Consider the following 20,821-nt stretch of genomic DNA (forward strand, 5'->3'; position numbering starts at 1 on the left):
ACGGTGCTTTTTCTAAGAAATGCATTGGTCAGTAGGTTTTTCCAAGAACCTCTTGCTGATTTGCTGGGTACTGGCGGATCCCCATGCAGCACAAATTCTGTTGTGCTCATTTTCCTAGGGAAGGGAGCCAGGTAGAGCTGAAGCCTCCAGAGACTCCAGCCTGGGTGGGGCAGACTTCACACAGGCAGAGAGCTGTGACATTTTCCTGGGCACAGAGCTCCCTGCCTCTAGCCAGTGTGCTGCCCAAAGACAAAGTCTGTGGGAAGGACTGGGTTTGTCCTGGCCCCTGTTGGAGTCATTCCTTCCAGGCCTGAAGGCTGTGGGTTGAAGGAACTGGCAGTTAAGGGTGGTCAGAGAAAAGAGACTGGAAATTAGGAGGATGCGGAATTTGAGACTCTCAGACTTGGCAAGGGCCTTTGGAAACCTAGTCCGACCTCTCATTTACAGATGAGGAAGCTGAGGCTCAAAGAAGCTAAGATCATACACACTGATCTTGTGGCAGAAACTAGAACCCAGGGCCCTGCCTCCCAGGCCTCAATTCTTCCACCATCTCATTCGTGCAGCATCTGAGAGACCCTCATGTGGAAGCAGAAGCCAATTTATGTGTGGTCCCAAAGGGCAGAGCCAGGCCCAGCTGGGTGGGTGGGGGTTACAGGGAGACACGCCTCAGTTCCATATGAGAACCTACTGCTGGAGCCTAAGAATTTGTCCAGCAGTGGCCAGGGCTGTCTTGAGGGGAGTGAACTCCCCGACAGTGTAGATGTGCAAGCAGAGACCAGCTGGCCTTTGGGTGGGGGTGTAGCACGGGAGATTCCTTCTTCAGACTCTGGGCTGCCCTCTTTCTGCACAACATCTCTGGCTTTCCGAACTCTCTGTTCCTCTGGGGAGGTGAGAAGAACGGAAGCCACAGACCAGGAGGTCTGATATAGATACACAAGAGTCCTCAGGGGCTGCCTCTCTGTGGGGGTGTCCAAAAGGAAGGGAAAGAACAGGCCTGAGAAGGTGCAAGAACTCCTTCCTCCAGCCTGAGAAGGAGAGAGAGGGAGGAACGTTTGGGTTCTCTGAGGCCTCTTGGCTCACACTGTAGGCAGTAGAGGGACTATCAGGGACCTTCCGTCTCCCCAGTGGCACAGTGCAGGGAAGTCCAGGCCAGAGGGGTCCTGCTGGCATCTGAGAGAAGTTGTTCCCCACCTCTGCCCCCTGACTTCTAACCCAGCCCCTGGCCATCATAGGGCTATCTCCACCCCACCCTCCAGCCAACCAACTCAAAGCAGTCAGTGTGTCCCCGTTTAAGCTAACTGGAGTTCCATTAGTCCTCACAACCTCAGGTGGGAATGAGAGAGATGCGGGGCAGGGGCATCTTTTGGCATTCCAGGCAGCAGGTGTGGGAAAGAGCAGAGGATGGGAGCTAGGCATCTGGGTCCTAGTCGTGGCTGGGCCACAGCTCACTGTGTGACCTTGGGTCTGCTCTGGACCTCACATTTGTACAGTAAGATGGTGGAACTGGTTGCTGTCTTGGGTCCTTTCTAGGCCCCTGACTCTGATTCTGTTGCTAGGATCCCAGTGGTCCCAGTTTCCTTCTGTTCAGCTCTGTTTGGTGAAGCACAATTCTACGCGTGTCCACTAGGGGTCGCTGCTGCGCAGGCTCCCTGGGGAGTCCTCGGCCTCCCTGGTCAGGCCTCTATCTGGCCTCTCTCTCCGGAGCCAGAGGAATGCTCCTTGGCCTCTTCAGGCCTTAAATGCTAACAGGAACGAGTGCTGGGCTCGGGTCCCAGATGATCATCTGTGAGGTGGAGCTCCTCACTGCCAGACACAGTTCCCCAGGGAGGCGAGGCTCCAAAATTCAGGCTAGCAGAGGGCACTGCCTCAGAACCAAGCACATAGAAGGGCTAACCTGGCACCCAGTCCTGCCCTGTTGCACAGAAGGGGAAACTGAGGTCAGCCGTTGAGGGGATGTCCCAGAGTCTGTGGCTGAGATGAGGAGAGGGAGGAGTTCCCCTGGCCACGTAGTGGGCAGTGTGGGGCTTCACCTCCTCTGGCCAGGTCGCCACCGTCTCTGTGGAAGGAAAGCCTGAATCCTGCCCTGTTTGTTTCTTCATCGCTAGGATTCTTCCCTGGTTTCCGTGGAAACTGGCTTTGGACCCCTGGGGAGGAAAGTCGCACCCTGCAGTGACTGCTCAGATTTTCCTCTGCCTGCCCATCTCTAAGGCCCTCTCATTTCTCCCTGGGAGGGGACTGCCATAGGGCTGTGCTCAGGAAGCTGAACTGAAGATGTGGGGGGAGCGAGGCCCAGTCACGTCTCCCTGTCGCCTTTCCTTCAGGTCACATTGCCGAGTGCCTGCTGTGTGCCACGCCCTGAATCAGGCCCCGGCCAGCCCCTAGGTGGCTCATGGTCCAGCAGGGGAGAGCTGTTAGTACCCAAGTTGGCACAACTCAGGTAGGCAGTGCACAGGCCCCTGTGAAGGATGTGGGTGTTTAGAGGAGGGGGCGATGTCTTCAGCTCTGTGTATGGGGTGGGGCTTGGTGACCTGGGAGCAGAGTGCAGCTGAGAATCGGCCGTGAAAAGATGAGGAAGGTGTTACCAATAGAAGGAACAATGTGAATGAAGACAGTGACTGGGAAAGGGGAAAATGAGAGATGAAGCAGAAGTGAATTTTGACTTGATCCTGAAGGCACTGGGGAACCATTGAAGGTTCTGGAGCTTGTGGGTAACATGAGCAGATAACTGTTCACCGAGGCACCTAGATCGTGAACTTGTTGGACGCGTGCATTCCACGTTCGGCTCTGTATCCCCAGCACCACACAAGACATGATGTGGGGGCTTTTGAGTTCAAGTCCCAGCTCTGCCATTGACTCTACCTGTGCTCTTGGGCAAGCTGCTTCCCCTCCCTGTCCTCAATTTCCCCATCTGCACATCAGGGCGTTAGACAAGATGAACTCTCAGAATTATATTCACTTCGATATATTCTATGCATCTTCACTGCCTTCACGACATGTCCTGGGGCTGACTCTGACCTCTGTCTTAACCTCTCACTTCATTAATGCACTTAATTCATTAATGCATTTTCAGTGAGGGTTTTTCAACCTCTTCTTCCAAGTCATCAATTTGAGGACACTGATAAAGCCCTTCCTTCCTTGGTCTCTCTTGTTGCCCCATGGCTATGTGCATCCCTGGGGGACTTCCTGGGCCAGTGGACCTAGCATCACTGAGATGGAAGGGAGGGTTGCCCAGACCTCAAGCGATGAATGAGCTTGCAGTGAGGTTATTGTTGGGCGTGGGGCCCAGGCCTGACCTCATTGATCTTCACCGGTGGCGCCTCAGACTCTGAGCCTGGCACTTCCAATTCTGGAATGCTTGGAATTCAGTGCATCCAGCAGGAACTTCCTGACTACCCGCTGGGGCCAGAGCCTGGGTGTTGGGAAGACGGAGAGAGATGGAAGGCAGTCCTACACTCAAGGAGCTCCCAAGATGGTGGGGTCTGCCACATTTTTGACATGACATGATGAATGCTACACAGAGGTCAGGGTCAAGCCCTGGAGCAGGACTGCCCAGATCACCTGGTGGAGCAATCCAGGAAGACTTCATGGAGGTGGTGACAACATTGACGCTGGACCTTGAGCAATAGGGAGCAGTTCCTCAGGTGGAGGGAACAGGATACATAAAGGCCTGGAGGTGTGAAGGGATAGGACCCATTGGGGAAACTTTGAGTGTTCCCGTATGACAAGTGCGTGGAAAAATAACAGGATAATACATTTTATTAAGCACTCTTTTTTTTTTTTTTTATGCTAAGCAGTGTGCTGAGCATTTTAGTTATTTTATTCAAGTCACACAACTGTCCTACAAGATAAAAAAAAAAGGTATTATTAACTATCTATAGAGAAATGCGGCCTCCTCCCAGGAAGGGCCCCAAGATTCCTGAGGCTGGAGAGTTCCATGATCAGCCCTTCTGAGCATGGCCCCCCTCTGCTTCGTCTTTCCCCAACCCAGGACAGTGGGAGTGACTTCCCACCAGCTGTGACCTCCCTTCCCATCCTCTGGCTTGGATCAGCGCAGAGCCATTCAGGGATAAGCCGTGGACCAAGTTGCTGGGCCAGTTTGTCTTGGCCCCTGGCTTCTCCCCTCCCTGGTGACTGCCTAAACAGGTGGCCCTCCTGCTGGAGGCCAAGTGGAAAGGAGCCAACAGCCCCAGGGGCATCCCTGAGCACGGGTCACTCCAGGCCAGGGGTCGCTCCCTGCCAGGGGTCACTGTCTGCCACGCCACCACAGGCCTGCATGGGGAGAGAAGTGAGGGAGCTGAGGGCAGGGCTGGGCTGATGTGGGCTTCCTGGAGAGTTGTGGGCTTGGCTCCTTCTGTGGCCAGACCAGTGGAAACAGGCCTGTTGGCTGGCTGTACGCTTCTCCTCTGCGCATGTCTGAGGCCTGGGCGGCAAGGTGGGAAGGAGAGAAGGGATCTCTTTGCAGACTTTGGTTTTTGCAAAGCTTGTACGTTTGAATCAAATCGAGCACCGATAGCTACCATATGCTGAGCACCTGTGCTTCTCTCCCTCTTATCAATGGAGCCCCACCTTAACCATGTAAGCTGGGTGGGGACACCCCTACATCACCATCACCATTAAGTCACCCGCCCAAAGGCCACACACTTGGTAAATGACCAAGGTTGCACCTGAACCTGGCTCTGTCCAAAGCCGAGAGCATTCTCCTTGGCCGGCTCTTTCTTTTGCTGGCTCTCCAGTTGGCCACCCAATGGCCAGTGCCCCAGTGGAAGGGCTGGGGCAGCCAGGGGGTGTCGGAAGGGCACTAGCTTTGGCAACTTGTGATTCAAAATCAGCCCCACAGCCACCCTCTCTCCAGCTTCACTGCTTATTCTGCCACTTTCCGGTTGTGTCTCTGGTCATGGCACATTCCCCTTGTCTATATAACAAGGAAGTTGGATAGATTTGTGATTATTATTATTAGCAGAATCCCTCTAGGAATACAAATTCCCAGAACTGCCATGTGAAAGCCAGGGCTACACCAGCCAAGGGAAACACTGGGCTGGTCTAAGCAGTCTTCCAGGTGGGAACCTGTCTACCCCTGCACCTCCCCCCCCCCACCCCAGTCCCATGAACCCAGCCCTTGAATCCCCAGGACACCACTTGGACACAAGCCATTGGATGTGAGGCTCTGACCCATTTACCTGCCTTGGAATCTTGAACTCTCCCAAACCTGGAGCATCCCAGCTAGAAGGGAGCTTCCCCATCCCATTCGGTAAGGGAGAGAGAGAGGCAGGAACTAGAGGAAAATCTTGATCACCAGAGTAGATGAATGAAGAAGAATGCAGGACAGTGGGGTGCTCTTCGTTTTTTTTTGTTTTTCCTTTAAACAATGGGAGGAAGAAAGGAGGTCCCAGTGGGTTGTTTACTTTTATTTCTTTTTCGTTTGCTTTCTTTGCTTTTTTTCTTGCTTACATTCCTTCCCTCCCTCTCTCCCTCCCTTCCTCCTTTCCTTTATTTCTTCCTCTGTTTTTGAACAAATATGCGCTGTATCTCAGTGAAGGGCCGCAAGAATAGGTTTTATCATTTCTAAAGGGGAAGTTAATGTCTTTAAAAATATGTAAATGTCTTTATTTTTCATACCATGTACATGGTATAAAATTCAGTAAGTACAAAAGGGCATCCAGAGAAAAACAAGTCTCTTTCATACTCCTGCCCCCAGCCACCCAGCTCCCTTCCCTGGAGACAACCTTTGGTACCACTGTCTTCGATATCTTTCTAGATGTATTCTACTACATATATATATATTTCCAACTGAGGGCAATTCTGTTTTGCACCTTTTTATTTTATTTTCCATAATACATCTTGTTGATTGTTTCGTATTAGTCCCTGTGGAATCACATCTTTTTAAAGGCTGTATCGTCATTCATTGTCTAGGTGTATTATACCCTACTATTAATTTAGCCATTCCCAAAGATGGATATTTAGATGAATTTTAAATAACACTGCAGCGAATATTCTTATAAGTACTTTATATTTGCATATGTAACTTTATGTGCAAAAGAAAAAAAAACCCTAGAAGTATAACTACTGTGTCAAAGAGTCCATGTGCCTTTGTGATTTTGATCAATATTGTCAAATTGCCTCCCACAGACGTTATAGCAGCGCATGCTCCCACCAGTCATATGTGAGAGAGCCTCTTCCCCCACAGCCTTGACAGCATAGCTTCTTAGCCAACGTTCTGATCTTTGCCAATCCGATAGGGGAAGTGGGATCTCTTCGTAGTCTTACCTTGTATTTCTCTCACGATGAGTGAGGTTGAGTTTCTTCTCATAAGTTTAAGAGCCATTTTTATGTCCTTTACTGGAAATACAGGGGCGCTATGAGTCGGAATCGACTTGACAGCAATAGGTTACTAGAAATAAAATGAGTAAAATAAAAATTTAAGCCTATGAAAATTGCTTGTTCCTTTGTAGGAGTGTTTCATGTATTAGGGAAGTTAGCTTTTCGTCTGTGATATATGTAGTGAATATTTTTTCCCCCAGCTTTTGGGTTTTATTTGGCATTGTGGGGATTTTTTTTTTTTTTGCTGTGCAGAGCTTTTTTATTTTTTGTAGTCAAATTCAACCAGATTTATTCATCTTTTCGTCTATACCTTCTGGGATTTGAGTTATACTTAAAGTTAATTTCTGTTTTAAAGTAAGTTGCAAATTAGAGAGCATTAAATTGAGAATCAGATCTGAGTTTGGGGCCAGCAAACACTTCCTCTCTTTCAACCTCAGTTTCAGTTTTTGTAAAGTGAGGGGGTTGGACTTCATTCATTCATTCGTTTGCTCATTCATTCTTTCCCCCATCAGCACTGGGCTGAGCGCTGGGAACAGAGATGAATGTGCAGTCCTTATCTTCATCCTCCAGTGAGGAGAGAGACGTGAGACCCAACAATGACATATGCAGTATTCTGGGGCTATATGATGAAGGACCCCAGTTTGGGGGCCCCCAGGGGAGGGGGGCTGTGGGAGGTGAAACGAGATTTCAGGGGAGGTGAGGCTGGGCCATGCAATGGTTAAGTGCTAAGGTGCCACCTGAAAGGTTGGTGATTTGAACCCACCAGGCGCTTCAAGGGAGAAAGATGTGGCAGTCTGTGTCCGTAAAGGTTACAACCTTGGCAACCTTATGGGGCAGCTCTGCTCTGTCCTATAGGGTTGCTATGAGACACACCAATGGGTTTTTTGTTTTGTTTTGTTTTTTGTTGATTTGGAGGCCGGGCTGAGTCTTGATTGATGAGCAGAAGTTATTCCAGCAAAGTATGTGTGTGCCGGGTGGGGTGCGGTGGGGTGGGGTGAACGGCAGAGGGGAACATGTTCTTTCTGGCTGATGTGTGAAGACCTGGACAGCATGGGCTCCCGGGGGACTGTGTCAGGGCATGTTGTGGAGTAGACAGTGCAGCTGGATCCTGACCGCAAAAGGCCTCTCAAGCCAGGCGGCTGCAGCCCGGCTGACTCTGACAACCTGGGTAGCCACAGAAGGCTTCTAAGTAGAGCAACAACGTGATCAGACTTGCCCTTCTGTTGAGGAGGGGGTCATTTTTTTCGCAAAAAATGTTGTGAAATATTTGCATAAAATGAGTTATGAAAAATAAGTCAGGTAGTAGTTCTTCCGAATGTTGCTAGTTTAAGAAATAAACATTATCACTACAGTTGAAAAGCCCCGAGGACCTCTCCCAAGTCACAAACCCTAAGTGTTGACAAGAATACTTTACTGGTGGGGATGCAAAAGCCACTTCAGAGCACAACTCAGTGACATCCAGCGAAGTTGAACCTGTACCTACCCGTACCCTCCAGTAATTCCACCCCCAGGTGGATTCCCTAGAGGAACATGCACAGGTACGCGCTCAGAGCTATGTATGTTGTTGTTGTTAGTGCCATTGAGTCGGTGCCAACTCATAGCGACCCTATGTACAGCAGAAGGAAAGACTGCCCAGTCCTGTGCCGTCCTCTCAATCACTGTTATGCTTGAGGCCATTGTTGCAGCCACTGTGTCAATCCACCTCGTTGAAGGTCTTCCTTTTTTTCACTGACCCTCTACTTTACCAAGTATGATGTCCTTCTCTAGGGAATGATCCCTCCTGACAACATGTCCAAAGTATGTGAGATGGATTCTCACCATCCTTGCTTCCAAGGAGCATTCTGGTTGTATTTCCAAAACAGATATATTTGTTCATTCTTTTGGCAGTCCACGGTATATTCAATATTCTGCACCAACACCACAATTCGAAGGCATCGATTCTTCTTTGATCTCCTTTATTCATTGTTCAGCTTTTGCGTGCATATGAGGCAATTGAAAATATCATGGCTTGGGTCAGGAGCACCTTAGTCCTTAAAGTGACATCTTTGCTTTTTAACACTTTAAAGAGGTCTTTTGCAGCAGATTTGCCCAATGCAATGTGTCATTTGATTTCCTGACTGAGTATAAAACCAAGAAAAACCATACACATGAAAAAACCAAGCCCGTTGCTGGCAACTTGATTCTGACTCATAGTGACCCAATAGGACAGAATAGAACTGCCCCATAGAGTTTCCAAGGAGCAGCTGGTGGATTCCAACTGCCAGCGCACACAGGCACACACATACACACACCCATGCATGCACACACACAGACACACACACTTGTTGCTGACTTTGGAAAGTCTTCCCTGTGGGTGCTACAGGGTGGGAGTCAGGAATTGGAGCCTCTCTCTCTGAGTGCCTAACCACGATGCCACCAGGGCTCCTGAGTATAAGAAAGCCCAAGATAGCATTGTTTGTAATAGTGATGGAGACCTCACCTTCCATCAACAGAAAAAAGGGCACATTGTGGTTTATTTGTACCACAGGGTACTATTGTGAAGATATATGACCTAGAGCCACATGTACCAACAAGGATAGATCTCAAAAATACAATGCTGAGTGGGGAAGGGGGGAAAGTAAGTGTCAGAAGAATGCATGCAGCGTGCTACTATTTACATGAGGTGTGGAATCATGCACAGGGTTCTGCATTCTGCTAGGAACACATACCCTTATAGTAAACATATAAAGAAATGGGTGGGAATGAGAAACACCAAATTACCCAGAGAGCGGTTCCCTCTGGGGTGAGGGCAGGGGAATGTAATTGGAGAGAGTCAGTAAGAGCTCCAGCTCAGCTGACCTGTTGTTTCTTAAGTGGGGTGGTGGGCACATGCATGTTTCTTATGTGATTCTTTATACCTTTTTTTATATATAATTTTTTATTGTGCTTTAAGTGAAAGTTTACACATCAAGTCAGTCTCTCACACAAAAACTTACGCACACCTTGCTACATACTCCTAATTACTCTCCCCGTAATGAGACAGCCTGGTCCCTCCCTCTACTCTCTCTTTTGGTATCCATTTCGCCAGCTTCTAACCCCCCCCACCCTCTCATCTTCCCTCCAGGCGAGAGATGCCAACATAGTCTCAGGTGTCCACCTGATCCAAGAAGCTCACTCCTCACCAGCATCCCTGTCCAACCCACTGTCCAGCCCAATCCATGTCTGAAGAGTTGGCTTCAGGAATGGTTCCTGTCCTGGGCCAACAGAGGGTCTGGGGGCCATGACCACTGGGGTCCTTCTAGTCTCAGTCAGACCATTAAGTCGGGTCTTTTTAGGAGAATTTGGGGTCTGCATCCCACTGCTCTCCTGCTCCCTCAGGGGTTCTCTGTTGTGTTCCCTGTCAGGGCAGTCATTGGCTGTAGCTGGGCACCATCTAGTTCTTCTGGATGATGTAGTCTCTGGTCCATGTGGCCCTTTCTGTCTCTTGGGCTTGTAATTACCTTGTGTCCTTGGTGTTCTTCATTCTCCTTTGATCCAGGTGGGTTGAGACTCATTGATGCATCTTAGATGGCAGCTTGCTAGCGTTGAAGACCCCAGACGCCACTCTTCAAAGTGGGATGCAGAAAGTTTTCTTAATAGATTTTATTATGCCAATTGACTTAGATGTCCCCTGAAACCGTGGTCCCCAAACCCCTGCCGCTGCTACACTGGCCTTCGAAGCATTCAGTTTATTCAGGAAACTTCTTTGCTTTTCGTTTAGTCCAGTTGTGCTGACCTCCCCTGTATTGTGTGCTGTCTTCCCCTTCACCCAAAGTAGTTCTTATCTACTGTCTAATTAGTGAATACCCCTCTCCCACCGTCCCTCCCTCCCCTTCTCGTAACCACAAAATAATGTTTTCTTCTCAGTTTAAACTATTTCTCAAGTTCTTATAATAGTGGTCTTATACAATATTTGTCCTTTTGCAATGGACTAATTTCACTCAGCATAATGCCTTCCAGGTTCCTCCATGTTATGAAATGTTTCACAGATTCATCACTGTTCTTTATCGATGCGTAGTGTTCCTCTTTATACCTTTTTGAATGTCCTAAGTATTTCGTAATAAATTTTCACACACACACACTTGCACATGCACACATGCATACATGTACATGTACACACACACACGCAGACATGCACATACACACATGCACACAAACCATGCACACGTACACACTAGTTGCTAACTGGGGGCAGTCTTCCCTGTGGGTGCTGCAGGGTGGGGTCGGGTTGGGGCCTGTCTCTCTCCCACACCTCCAGGAACTCACATGACCACCCATGGGAAACTTGAATCCCTGGACCCCCTGGGGTTCTGATTCCATCCTTCCTGCTGTTGAAGGGTCATTGCTATAACGAATGGGTTGAGCCTCAACCGGACCCATGAGAGAGAGCCCCATCTTAGTGAGGCTGCAGCAGTGACCCAACCATAGGTCAGACTGGCCAGGGCTTGAAACCACCTGCCACTCACTAGCTGTGTAACGTCCTCTTCCTAAGTACTTCATCTGTAAAATGGGACAACAGCTGTGAAGACTAAGTAAAATCATGGGTGAAAAACAAAGCTGTTGTTATTCTTTACTGGGAGCTCAGGGGCACAGGGGGCAGGGCACCCAGGCACCCAGCTCTGCTTGTTTTCCTTGTCAGCAGAGTAGAGGTAATAATCTCTGCCCACTGGGATTATTGAGTGAATGTTAGAAAAATAAAGAGTAGCGAATGAATGTTTGTTGCATCACTACTATTATTTACCAGAGTTTACACAAATGGTCACGTTTACGCATCCCCACGGATCACACGCTGTCACCCCATATCATAGAGGAAGACATCAGCCTGGGAGCAGTTATATGACTTGCCCAAGGTCGCACAGCTAGTAAGTTGTGTCCAAGAGGACAGTGGCAAGTTGGGTAAACTGGAAAGCAGGTTTGATTCATCAGGTGGGGCTTTACTCAGAGGTGCCCTGGAGCAGCTAGGGTCCTTCCTGGAGACCAGCCTGCCAAGCCTCCTGTTGTCACTGAGGTTCTCATGAGTCCCTGGCCTTTGGCTGTTGCCCAGGCAGATGCCAGGTGAGCCTGCCTACCCCTGGCCCTGTAAGAAGCCGCTATTTGATTTGATCCCCACTCATTTCAGACCTCCTCATCCACCGAACCCTCAGGACCTGGCACCACTTCCAAGGCCAAAAAGCCTTGCTTGTCCATTGTCTCAGCTGCAGTGGTTCTGTCTACCTCTCCCTGGGTCCTGCTGACACCTTGGCCATCACGGGTGTCTTGGCAGTGGATGTGGGTCCCTGCATGCCAGCCTGCAGTCTTCTCCCAGGGACGGTGGTTGGATGGTCCAAGGCTCTGAGCCTGGGTTCCTTTCCAGGCCACCAAAGGAGCCCTGGGCTGAGAAGGAGCTAATGAAACTCCTAATAACTCTTTAATTTTTCTTTCAGATAAGGGCCAATAGGTGGAAATGGGGGTATGGTGGTGGGGAAGAGACATGGCTAAGTGCTCAGCTGCTAACCAAAGAGTCGGTGGATTGAACACACTCAGCGGCTCGTAGGAGAAAGACCTGGTCATCAGTTCCCGTAAAGATTACAGCCTAGAAAAACCTATGGGGCAGTCCTACTCTATCACATGGGCGCTGTGTGTCAGAATCGACTCAGCGGCACCTAGCGACCCAACCTATAAGGAGGCCTATCATTTCTCCCCCCTGAGGTGTGGTGGTTAAGAGCCCAGACTCCAGGCCACATGCCCTGGATTTGACCCTGGATCAAATTTACCATGGACAAATTTCTTACTTTCTCTAAGGCTTGGTTTCCTCAGAAGTTAAATGGGGATGATGGTACCTAACCTCGTGGGGTTGTTGTGAGGATGAAATGAGCTGATGTCTGTGAAGAGCTTAGAACAGCACCAGGTACGCAGTGAGCACTCAGGGAGTGCTGACGATGAAGACGCCAGCCTACTGCATGGTGGTCATGGAAATTTCAATTCTCCTGGAGTCTTGTGACGTTTCACTTTCTCCCTGCATCCTTTCCCACACCCTGAGGCACTTAAACAGCAGACCACATTCAAAATAAAACAAAACAAAATAAATAAACCTACCCAGTTTTACAGAAAGCAGTGGGGGAAAAAAATCTCATCGTTGATGGGTGCACATTACATATTCTAGGACAGGAAATATTTTTAAAAGTTTTCCATAGCGCCTGTCATGACCCGCTAGCAGGTAGTGAAAAGCCCCAGTGGCTCAGTGTTTAAAGCACTCGGCTGCTAACCAGAAGTCGGCGGTTCGAACCTGTCAGCTGCTTTGTGGGAGAAGGACGTAGCAGTCTGTTTCCATAAAGATTTGCAGCCTTGGAAACCCTATGGGGCGGTTCTACTGTCCTGTAGGGTCGCTATGAGTAGGAATTGACTCAACGGCAGTGGGTTTGGGTTTTTTGTTTGTTTTCAGCATGATTTTTTTTTTTCACCTGATAGTTATTTTATTTATTTTTTTGCAAGAAGAGTTGCTTCTCTATTCTTTTAAATATTTTATTCTATTTTTGGTGAAAGCTTACATAGCACTTTAGGTTCCCATTCGATAATTCTGCATAAAATGTTCAGTGGCATTAGTTACATTTTTCAAATGTGTCACCATTCTGTTTGATTGTGTGCTGGTTGTTCTGTTTCTAGTACTTGAGTTTCCCCGCCCCTTTATCTTCTCATCTTTGCTTTAGAGAAATTGTTGACCTTTTGGGTTCGTGTAGATTTTTTTTTTTAACAGAGCACTGTACTCAAGGGTAATATCCATTATTTTGCGTGCCAATCTGTTATTTCACTAAAAGGTGACCTCAGGGGATAGTTTCAGTTCGAGGTTGACAGAGTATCTCAGAGCTATAGTCTCAGGGAGTCCTCTAGTCTCAACTGGTCCAGTAAGTCTGGACTTTTGAAAAATTTTGGTTCTGTTTTGGGCTTTTCTCAGTTTCTATCAGGGTCCGTCTATTGTGGCCCTGATCCAGCATGGTTTTTAATAAAATAGAATGGAAAATAGTAACTAAATAGGAAAGAAAATGTCAGAGTGCCCAATGAGTATTAAAAGGAAATAATATTTAAGGAAATATTTATTTTAGTATTGCAGATATGTATTTATTTATATATGTATGCGAGGTGTTGGTGGTTCAATGGTAGAATTCCTGGGTTTGATCTCCAGCCAACGCACCGCACGCACAGCCACTGCCCGGCTGTCACTGAGGCTTGAGTGTTACTATGATGCTGAATGGGTTTCAGTGGCGCTTCCAGACTAAGACGGACCAGGAGGAAAGGCCTGGTGATCTACTTCCAAAAGCCAACCAGTGAAAACCCTATGCGTCACAACTGTCTAATCCACACGCATCATGGGGATCACATAGGACTGGGCAGTGTTTTGTTCCCTTGTGTGCGCGACGGCAGCTACCAACGAAAATATATGTGCAGATTGTGTTGCGATGTAAATGCATGTCTTATTGGGGGTCATTCCAAAAACGTTTGAAAAACACGAATTTAGAAAATATAGTGGGACTTTTTCTTTCCTGCTTTCTTCCAGTCATAGTAGAATACATGTGTGACACATGGCCTCTCTCCTTCCCTACAGAACCGGCTTCCCAGGGCCACCTGGATCTCACGGAGCTCGTCGGTGTCCCATTGCCCGCCTCCGTGTCCTTCGTCACAGGCTACGGTGGCTTCCCAGCCTACAGCTTCGGGCCTGGTGCCAACATTGGCCGCCCGGCCAGGACCCTCATCCCATCCACCTTCTTCAGGGACTTCGCCATCAGGGTCACAGTGAAGCCCAGCAGCGCCCAAGGTGGTGTGCTGTTCGCCATCACGGATGCCTTCCAGAAAGTCATCTATCTGGGCCTGCGGCTCTCAGGTGTGGCAGATGGCCACCAGCAGGTCATCCTCTACTACACAGAGCCCGGCTCCCGCGTGTCCCATGAAGCTGCTGTCTTCTCAGTGCCAGTGATGACTCACAGGTGGAACCGCTTTGCCGTGATCGTCCAGGGCGAGGAAGTAGCCCTGCTCGTGGACTGTGAGGAGCACAGCCATATCCCCTTCCAGCGGTCCTCTCAGGCCTTGAATATAGAACCCAGTGCGGGCATCTTCGTAGGCAATGCAGGAGCCACAGGGCTGGAGAGATTCACCGTGAGTATCAAAGTTCTATTCCCGGCAGATGAGAGAGGCTCCGGGGCACAGACTCGCTGTGCAGTAAATACCAGCAAATATCATTATTATAAGGAGCCCTGGGGGCACAGTGGTTAAGTGCCTGGCTGCTAACCATAAGGTCAGCAGTTCGAAACTACCAGCTTTTTTGTGGAAAGATGTGGCAGTCTGCTTCTGTAAAGATTACAGTCTTGGAGGCCCTATAGGGCAGCTCTACTCTGTCCCATAGAGTTACTGTGAGTCGGAATCGACTCCATACCAATGGGTTTATTGTTAATATTATTTTATTCTTATGTCCTCAGAGGGGCATGTATGTTATGATGAGAAGAATGCTAGGCTTGGAACTCAAAAACCTAGTTCCCCATGCTAAGTCTTTAACTTACTAGCCTGATGATTTTAGACAGTACCTGAATCCTCTGAGCTTCTCTGTGTTTCCTCATCTGTAAAGTGGGGAGAATAAAACTTACTTCACAGGTTGGCGAGTTAAATAAGATACCCCATATAGAAGCACTTGGCATATTTTAAGAGGGTGTCCCTGGGTGGTGCAAACGTTTATGTGCTTGGCTGCTAATGGGAAGGTCGGCGGTTCAAGTCCACCTAGAGGCACCTTGGAAGAAAGGCCTGGCAAAAAATCAGCCATTGAAAACCATATGGAGCTCAGTTTTACTCTGACACACTTGGGGTTACCATGAGTTGGAATCAACTTCTTGGCAACTGGTTTGGTGTTTTTGGTTTGTGTTAGTCCAATTGTGAACATAGTGTTCTCCAAGGACCTTTCCAGCTAACGGGGTTTGTTTCATACTGGAGATATAACGAGAAAGACGAAGGGGTGGTTTGGTGGCCTTGTCACAATTCTCACCCTTGTTCTTTCACATGTTCTCCTCTGTTACAAAAAAACATGGTTTCCGCTGGTGGTTACGGCGGTTGTGCTGTAGATGTGCAAACAGCAACTTCTGACCCCTCTGCTTTTCCCCAGGGCTCCATACAGCAGCTCACCATCCATGCTGACCCCAAGGCCCCTGAGGAGCTGTGTGAAGCTGAAGAGTCCTCGGTGAGTGCCCCCAGCCCCCACAGTGGGCCCTGCAACCCTGGCAGCAGCCTGCCAAGGAAGGGTCCGGTGTCCAGGCAATTCCTCATCTCTAACGTCATGGCATCTCTGAAATCTCTTGTCTTGGCAAGCGCTGCTTTAAGTCCTATTTTGGGCTTTTTAAATTTTTTTATTTTACTTTTTTAAGAGCTTCAGCCATCTCTTTGGCGTTTAGGGTTCTGCTTCTTATAAGGTGTTAGGTTCTTCCGTGGCTGTGGCAGGCAATAGTCTGATTTCCAGCCTTCCTGCCAGCTGAGAGTGTCAGGATTCTAAAATCAAAGTTAAAACTCTAAGACATTCTGGGTGTGAAGTCCTATAAAAACTAACCTAAATTTAGCTTTTAAGCTTGGCAAATGAATTAGTTCCTAAAATGGGGGGGGGGGGGGGGACAAGAAAAAAGATAACTCTTCCTTTCCTTCCACCCTTCCTCCCTCCCCTCTTTCCTTCCTCCCTCTCTTCTTCCTTCTCTTCCTTCTTCCTTCCTTCCTTCCCTCTCTCCCTCCCTCCCCTGCCAGGTGATGGCCCTGGGTAGATGCTGGAGATACAGGGATAATCTGGGTACTGTCCCTGTCCTCAAGCTGCTCACATAACCTACACACCCAAATGCAAGGACGGAGCTGAGTGTGATTGAAACACAGGGGAGGTGTGACAGGGAGGGGAAAGAGGAGGAACAGAAAGTAGTCAGAGAGGAGTTGACACCTGGCTAATGACAAGCAGGAGGTAGCCAGATGAAGAGGCTGAAGGGCACCCAGGTAGAAGGGACAGCATGATGCAAAAGTTAGAGGCCGAGCAGAGGTGGCATGTTCCTGGAGTTTCTGTTTGTCTTTGAATGGTGTCAACCCAAAAATAAAACATAAGTTGATTTCATGAATTTAGCAAACACTGCTGTCAGTTTGGTGGGGAAGTCCCCTGGAGTGGAATTTGACTCTGTAAGAAATGACTGTACTCCTTCAGCCCGTGACCCAGCCTGGCACTCCGGTGACGCCGAGCGCAGGAAGACCTTACATATGTTCAGCCATTCATCTCTGTGTTACCGTTAATAATGAAAAAGTAGAAACAACTCGAGCCCAGTGATAAGGGATTGGTTACACAGTCATGGAGCACAGACTCATTGGTTGCCATTTGTAGAAGGCTAGTTATGAAGATTATGTAGCAACACGAAGGGATACTTAGGGTGTAACAGTTCGCAGTGTAGAATTCTGGTTACAACTCTGTGAAGATTGGAGTGCCTTTTGACAGAAGTTGAAGGGAACCTGAAAAAAATGCAAATAGATGTGTTAGAGAGACCGTAAATAAAATTTGTGTGTGTGTGTGTGTTTTTGAGCAATAAAATGTGGAAGGAAACAAAAAGAATATCTAACACGCACACTCATGTACACACCATGTTCTCTCTCATGCGTGTGCATGCACAGACACACACATAGAGTTCTTCCACATTTTTGTTACTTTCCCACTTGTCAGTCTCTGGTGTAAACTGCTGCCTCTCTGATGCGTGGCGTGATTTGTCTCTACGCAGGCCTCAGGAGAGATGAGTGGGCTTCAGGAGACAGATGGAGTGGCTGAGATTCTAGAGGCCGTCACCTACACTCAAGCCCCCGTGAGTACTGGAGTGTTGCACTGTGTAATCTTGGTCTACTTTTAGGGGGCTGAGGGGCATTGGGGATCCCCAGGCTTGATGTCTCTGTCCTTAGATCTGTGACCTCGACCTTTGGCTCACCTGGGGGAAGATTCAGGAAAGTACAGGCTGGTGGGCATTTTGCAGATACCCTGGGTGAACTGGAACGCCTTTTACCTCAGTGCCACCATGTGCCATGGACACAAGAGGACTGTCCAAAGGCAGACATGCTGCTCTGTCATTTCCCAGCTCTGTGCCCTTGGGTCACTTAGCCTCTCTGAGTCTCGGTTCCTCTTTCATAAAATGGTAATCACAGTTATCCTGTCTCATGGGATTGTTGCAAGGTTAGATGAGGCAGTGCAGAGGCAGGTCTCAGCCCAGTGCCTGGCATGAGGGAAATGACCCTGAACAGTGACTGTCGAAACATTTGCTCAGGGCTCAGCTGTGAGGGAGAAGAAAGGGCCCCAACCTCTGAAAGTTGCAAAGTCCTCCCTGAGGGTTCACTTTTGGCCACAGAAAAGGCAGCCTCCTCCCAGGGATGCAAGCCTCCTCCCTCCTGGGAATTCACTGAGGACAAGACGAGGAAGTGGTTTCAGGAGCACTGAGTCAGAATATGGGAACATCAAGCTTCCCATTTTTAATGAAAACAGCAAGCAGTGTCTGAGTCTCTGAAAAGTCCCAGGCAGTCCCTTCGAGTGGTCTAGCTTACTCTGGTTAGAAAAAAGCAGAGATATGGAAATAAGACAGAGGCTAATAAATTATAGACCATGGCTGCGGGATCTGGGTGGGCAGAATAGGACTGTAGAGCTTTGTTTTTGTTAGATGCCATGGAGTCAGTTCCAACTCATAGCAACCCTACGTACGAGAGAACGAAATAGTGCCCAGTCCTGCGCCATCCTCACAATCATTGCTATGTTTGAGCCCATTGTTGCAGCCACTGTGTCAATCCATCTCATTGAGGGTCTTCCTCTTTTCCACTGACCCTCTACTTTGCCAAGCATGATGTCCTTCTCCAAGGACTGGTCCCTCCTGATAACATGTCCAAGGTACATAAGACGAAGAAGTCTCACCATCCTTGCTTGTAAGGAGCATTCTGGCTGTACTTTTTCCAAGAGAGGTTTGTTCGTTCTTTTAGCAGTCCATGGTATGTTCAGTATTCTTCACCAACACCATAATTCAAAGGCATCAATTCTGTTAGGTCTTCCTTATTCATTGTCCAGCTTTCACATGCATATGAGGCAATTGAAAATACCATGGCTTCGGTCAAGTGCACCTTAGTCTTCAAGGTGACACCTTTGCTTTTCAACACTTTAAAGAGGTTTTCTGCAGCATATTCACCCAATGCAATGACTGATGCTTCCATGGTTGCTGACCGTGGATGCAAGTAAAATGAAATCCTTGACAACTGCAATATTTTCTGTATCTATCATAATGTATTGGTCCAGTTGTGAGGATTTTTGTTTTCTTCGTGGTGCAGTGCAGTCCATACTGAAGGCTGTAGTCTTTGATTGTCTTCAGTAAGTGCTTCAAGTCCTCTTCACTTTCAGTGAGCAAGCTTGTGTCATCTGCATATTGCGGGTTGTTTATGAGTCTTCCTCTAATTCTGATGCCACATTCTTCTTCTCATAGTCCAGCTTCTTGGATTATTTGCTCAGCATACAGTTTGATTATGGTGAAAGGAAACAACCCTGACATGCACCTTTCCTGATTTGAATGAGTTGTTCTGTTTGAATGACTCCTTTTGGTCTACAGGCGGAAAGGACTTAAAAGACACCTCTTTCAAACTTCCCCTTGTAGAGATAGGCAAATTGAGGCCACAGAGAGGAAGAGACTTCCCAAGATTGCATGGGCAGAGCTTGAGCTAGCACATGGGCCTCCCAGTGACCTGTCCAGGGTTCAGGCTGTGACCCCGTGCTACTGGCCAGGGACAGTGTTGCAGGGGCCTATCCCCAGGACCACAGCCAATTCTCAGGCAGCTGGGATGGAAGAAGTTAAGAATCAACTGCTTACCCAGGGACTGGTAGGGTGGCTGCTGCTGGGTAGTGTTGCAATCTTCTGTGCCCATCAGCCCTTGGCCACCTCATGGGCATGTCCAGGGCACAGGGCAGCAGAGCACAGAGCAGTGGCCCTTGGGCCTTCTCAGTCTGATGCTGTACCCCCCACCACAGTGCACTAGTTTGCAGTCTCTGAGGCGGGCAGACTTAAGCTGAGATCCCAATAACCCAAGGTGGCCCAAGAGAGGGACAGGAAGAGGATTTAGTTTGAGAGCATGAGATGATCATGGTGAAGAGGTGGTCAGGGATGACTTCCTGGTGGACAGGAAGGCAGCTTTGGACACGGACAGAGGAATGGGAAAGGATGAAGAGAGGGGAGGAAAGAGGACCAGCTTTTCTAGATGCTTACCATGTGCCTGGTGCTTTTGTACGTAATACCTTCATTTCCTCCTTGCAATCCTGCAAGGGAGATGGCATCAGACATACGCTCAGGAGGCAAGGTGGCTTTGCCAAGGTCACTCCAGGGCAGAGTCAGTACTCCAGCCTGAGCCCCCTGGCTCCCGACCTGGGGCCTCTCCCCTGGACCATGGTATTGCACGCACAGAGGCAGATATGGGGGGTTATGAAACAAATCCCCAAAATATGTGGAGAAGTGGCAAAAAAGGTTGTTTGTGATTTGATGGATTTCATAGCCTTTGAGGCACCCAAAACACTTCCTTTTATATTCACCATCTTCACTCATCTCAGTGATTTTTATCAGAACTGGTGCAGATTGGATGGTCCGGGGGTGGCACAAACGGTTTGTGCTCAACTCCTAACCTAAAGCGTTGGCTGTTTGAACCCAGTCATTGGTGCCATGGAAGAAAGACCTGGCATTCTGTTCCTGTAAAGATTACAGCCAAGAAAGCCCTGTGGAGAAGTTGTACTCTGTAGCACATGGGATCACTATGGGGTGGAATTGACTCAACAGCAAGGGTTTTTTTTGTTTTTTGTTTTTTTTGGTGCAGATTAGAATCCCACAGAGAGTGAGTCCCAACTCTGCCAAATACTGGTTGTTGACCTTGAGCCAGTAACTTAACATCTCCGGTCTTAAAACTTCCTCCTCGGTTAAGATGGAAACTCACAGGGTTAGCATGAGGGTTAGAGGAATTGACACATGCTGGAGCCCTGGACCAAGCCTGGCCCATGGTGAGCACTCAGCAAGTGTTGGCTGTTGTTGACATCGCCTGCCTGCTCAGTCTCTTGTGTGGATGAAGGGAGATGAAGCGTTAGGGTGTTCAGTGCAGGGCTGCACACAGTGAGGCTGCCGAGTAGCTCTTGGGCCCTCCCCCAGCGCCTGCTTCCTGATTGCCTGGTGGCAGTTGCTGCTGGGCTTGTCACATCCCTGCAGCTGCCCTTGGTCCTAAGAGAATTCACCCAGCGCTATGGCTTTGAGACCCAGGAGCTGCGCATCCTGATGCTTACTTGTCTGGTTCTGAAGATCAGAATGTCTTCCACGTGCTCCTGGTGTTGATCTTTGCAGAGCAATTCCCCTCCTTCAGTGTCCTCTGCAGGGAGGTGTTTTCCCGTCCATTCAACAGAGTCAGACACCTAGGCACAGACGCTTAACCAGCCTTGCTGAGGGTGCCCAGCCTATAGGTGGCA

General features: G+C 48.7%; 1 protein-coding gene across 2 annotated transcripts in view; it reads left to right on the forward strand.

Moving 5' to 3' along the window:
• COL15A1 (collagen type XV alpha 1 chain) overlaps positions 1-20,821 on the forward strand; it is a 120,836-nt gene that overhangs the window by 32,038 nt on the left and 67,977 nt on the right. For both annotated transcript variants that reach the window (XR_007518617.1, XM_049895496.1), the window contains exons 3-5: positions 13,916-14,463; positions 15,458-15,532; positions 17,085-17,165. Coding sequence is in view for 1 of the 2 variants with exons in the window: in XM_049895496.1 (XP_049751453.1) it covers positions 13,916-14,463; positions 15,458-15,532; positions 17,085-17,165 (704 nt within the window). In the remaining variant the exon portion in view is untranslated. The remainder of the gene's footprint in view (positions 1-13,915; positions 14,464-15,457; positions 15,533-17,084; positions 17,166-20,821) is intronic.

The sequence above is a fragment of the Elephas maximus genome, chromosome 9 (genome assembly GCF_024166365.1).
Source record: "Elephas maximus indicus isolate mEleMax1 chromosome 9, mEleMax1 primary haplotype, whole genome shotgun sequence".
NCBI lineage: Eukaryota > Metazoa > Chordata > Mammalia > Proboscidea > Elephantidae > Elephas > Elephas maximus.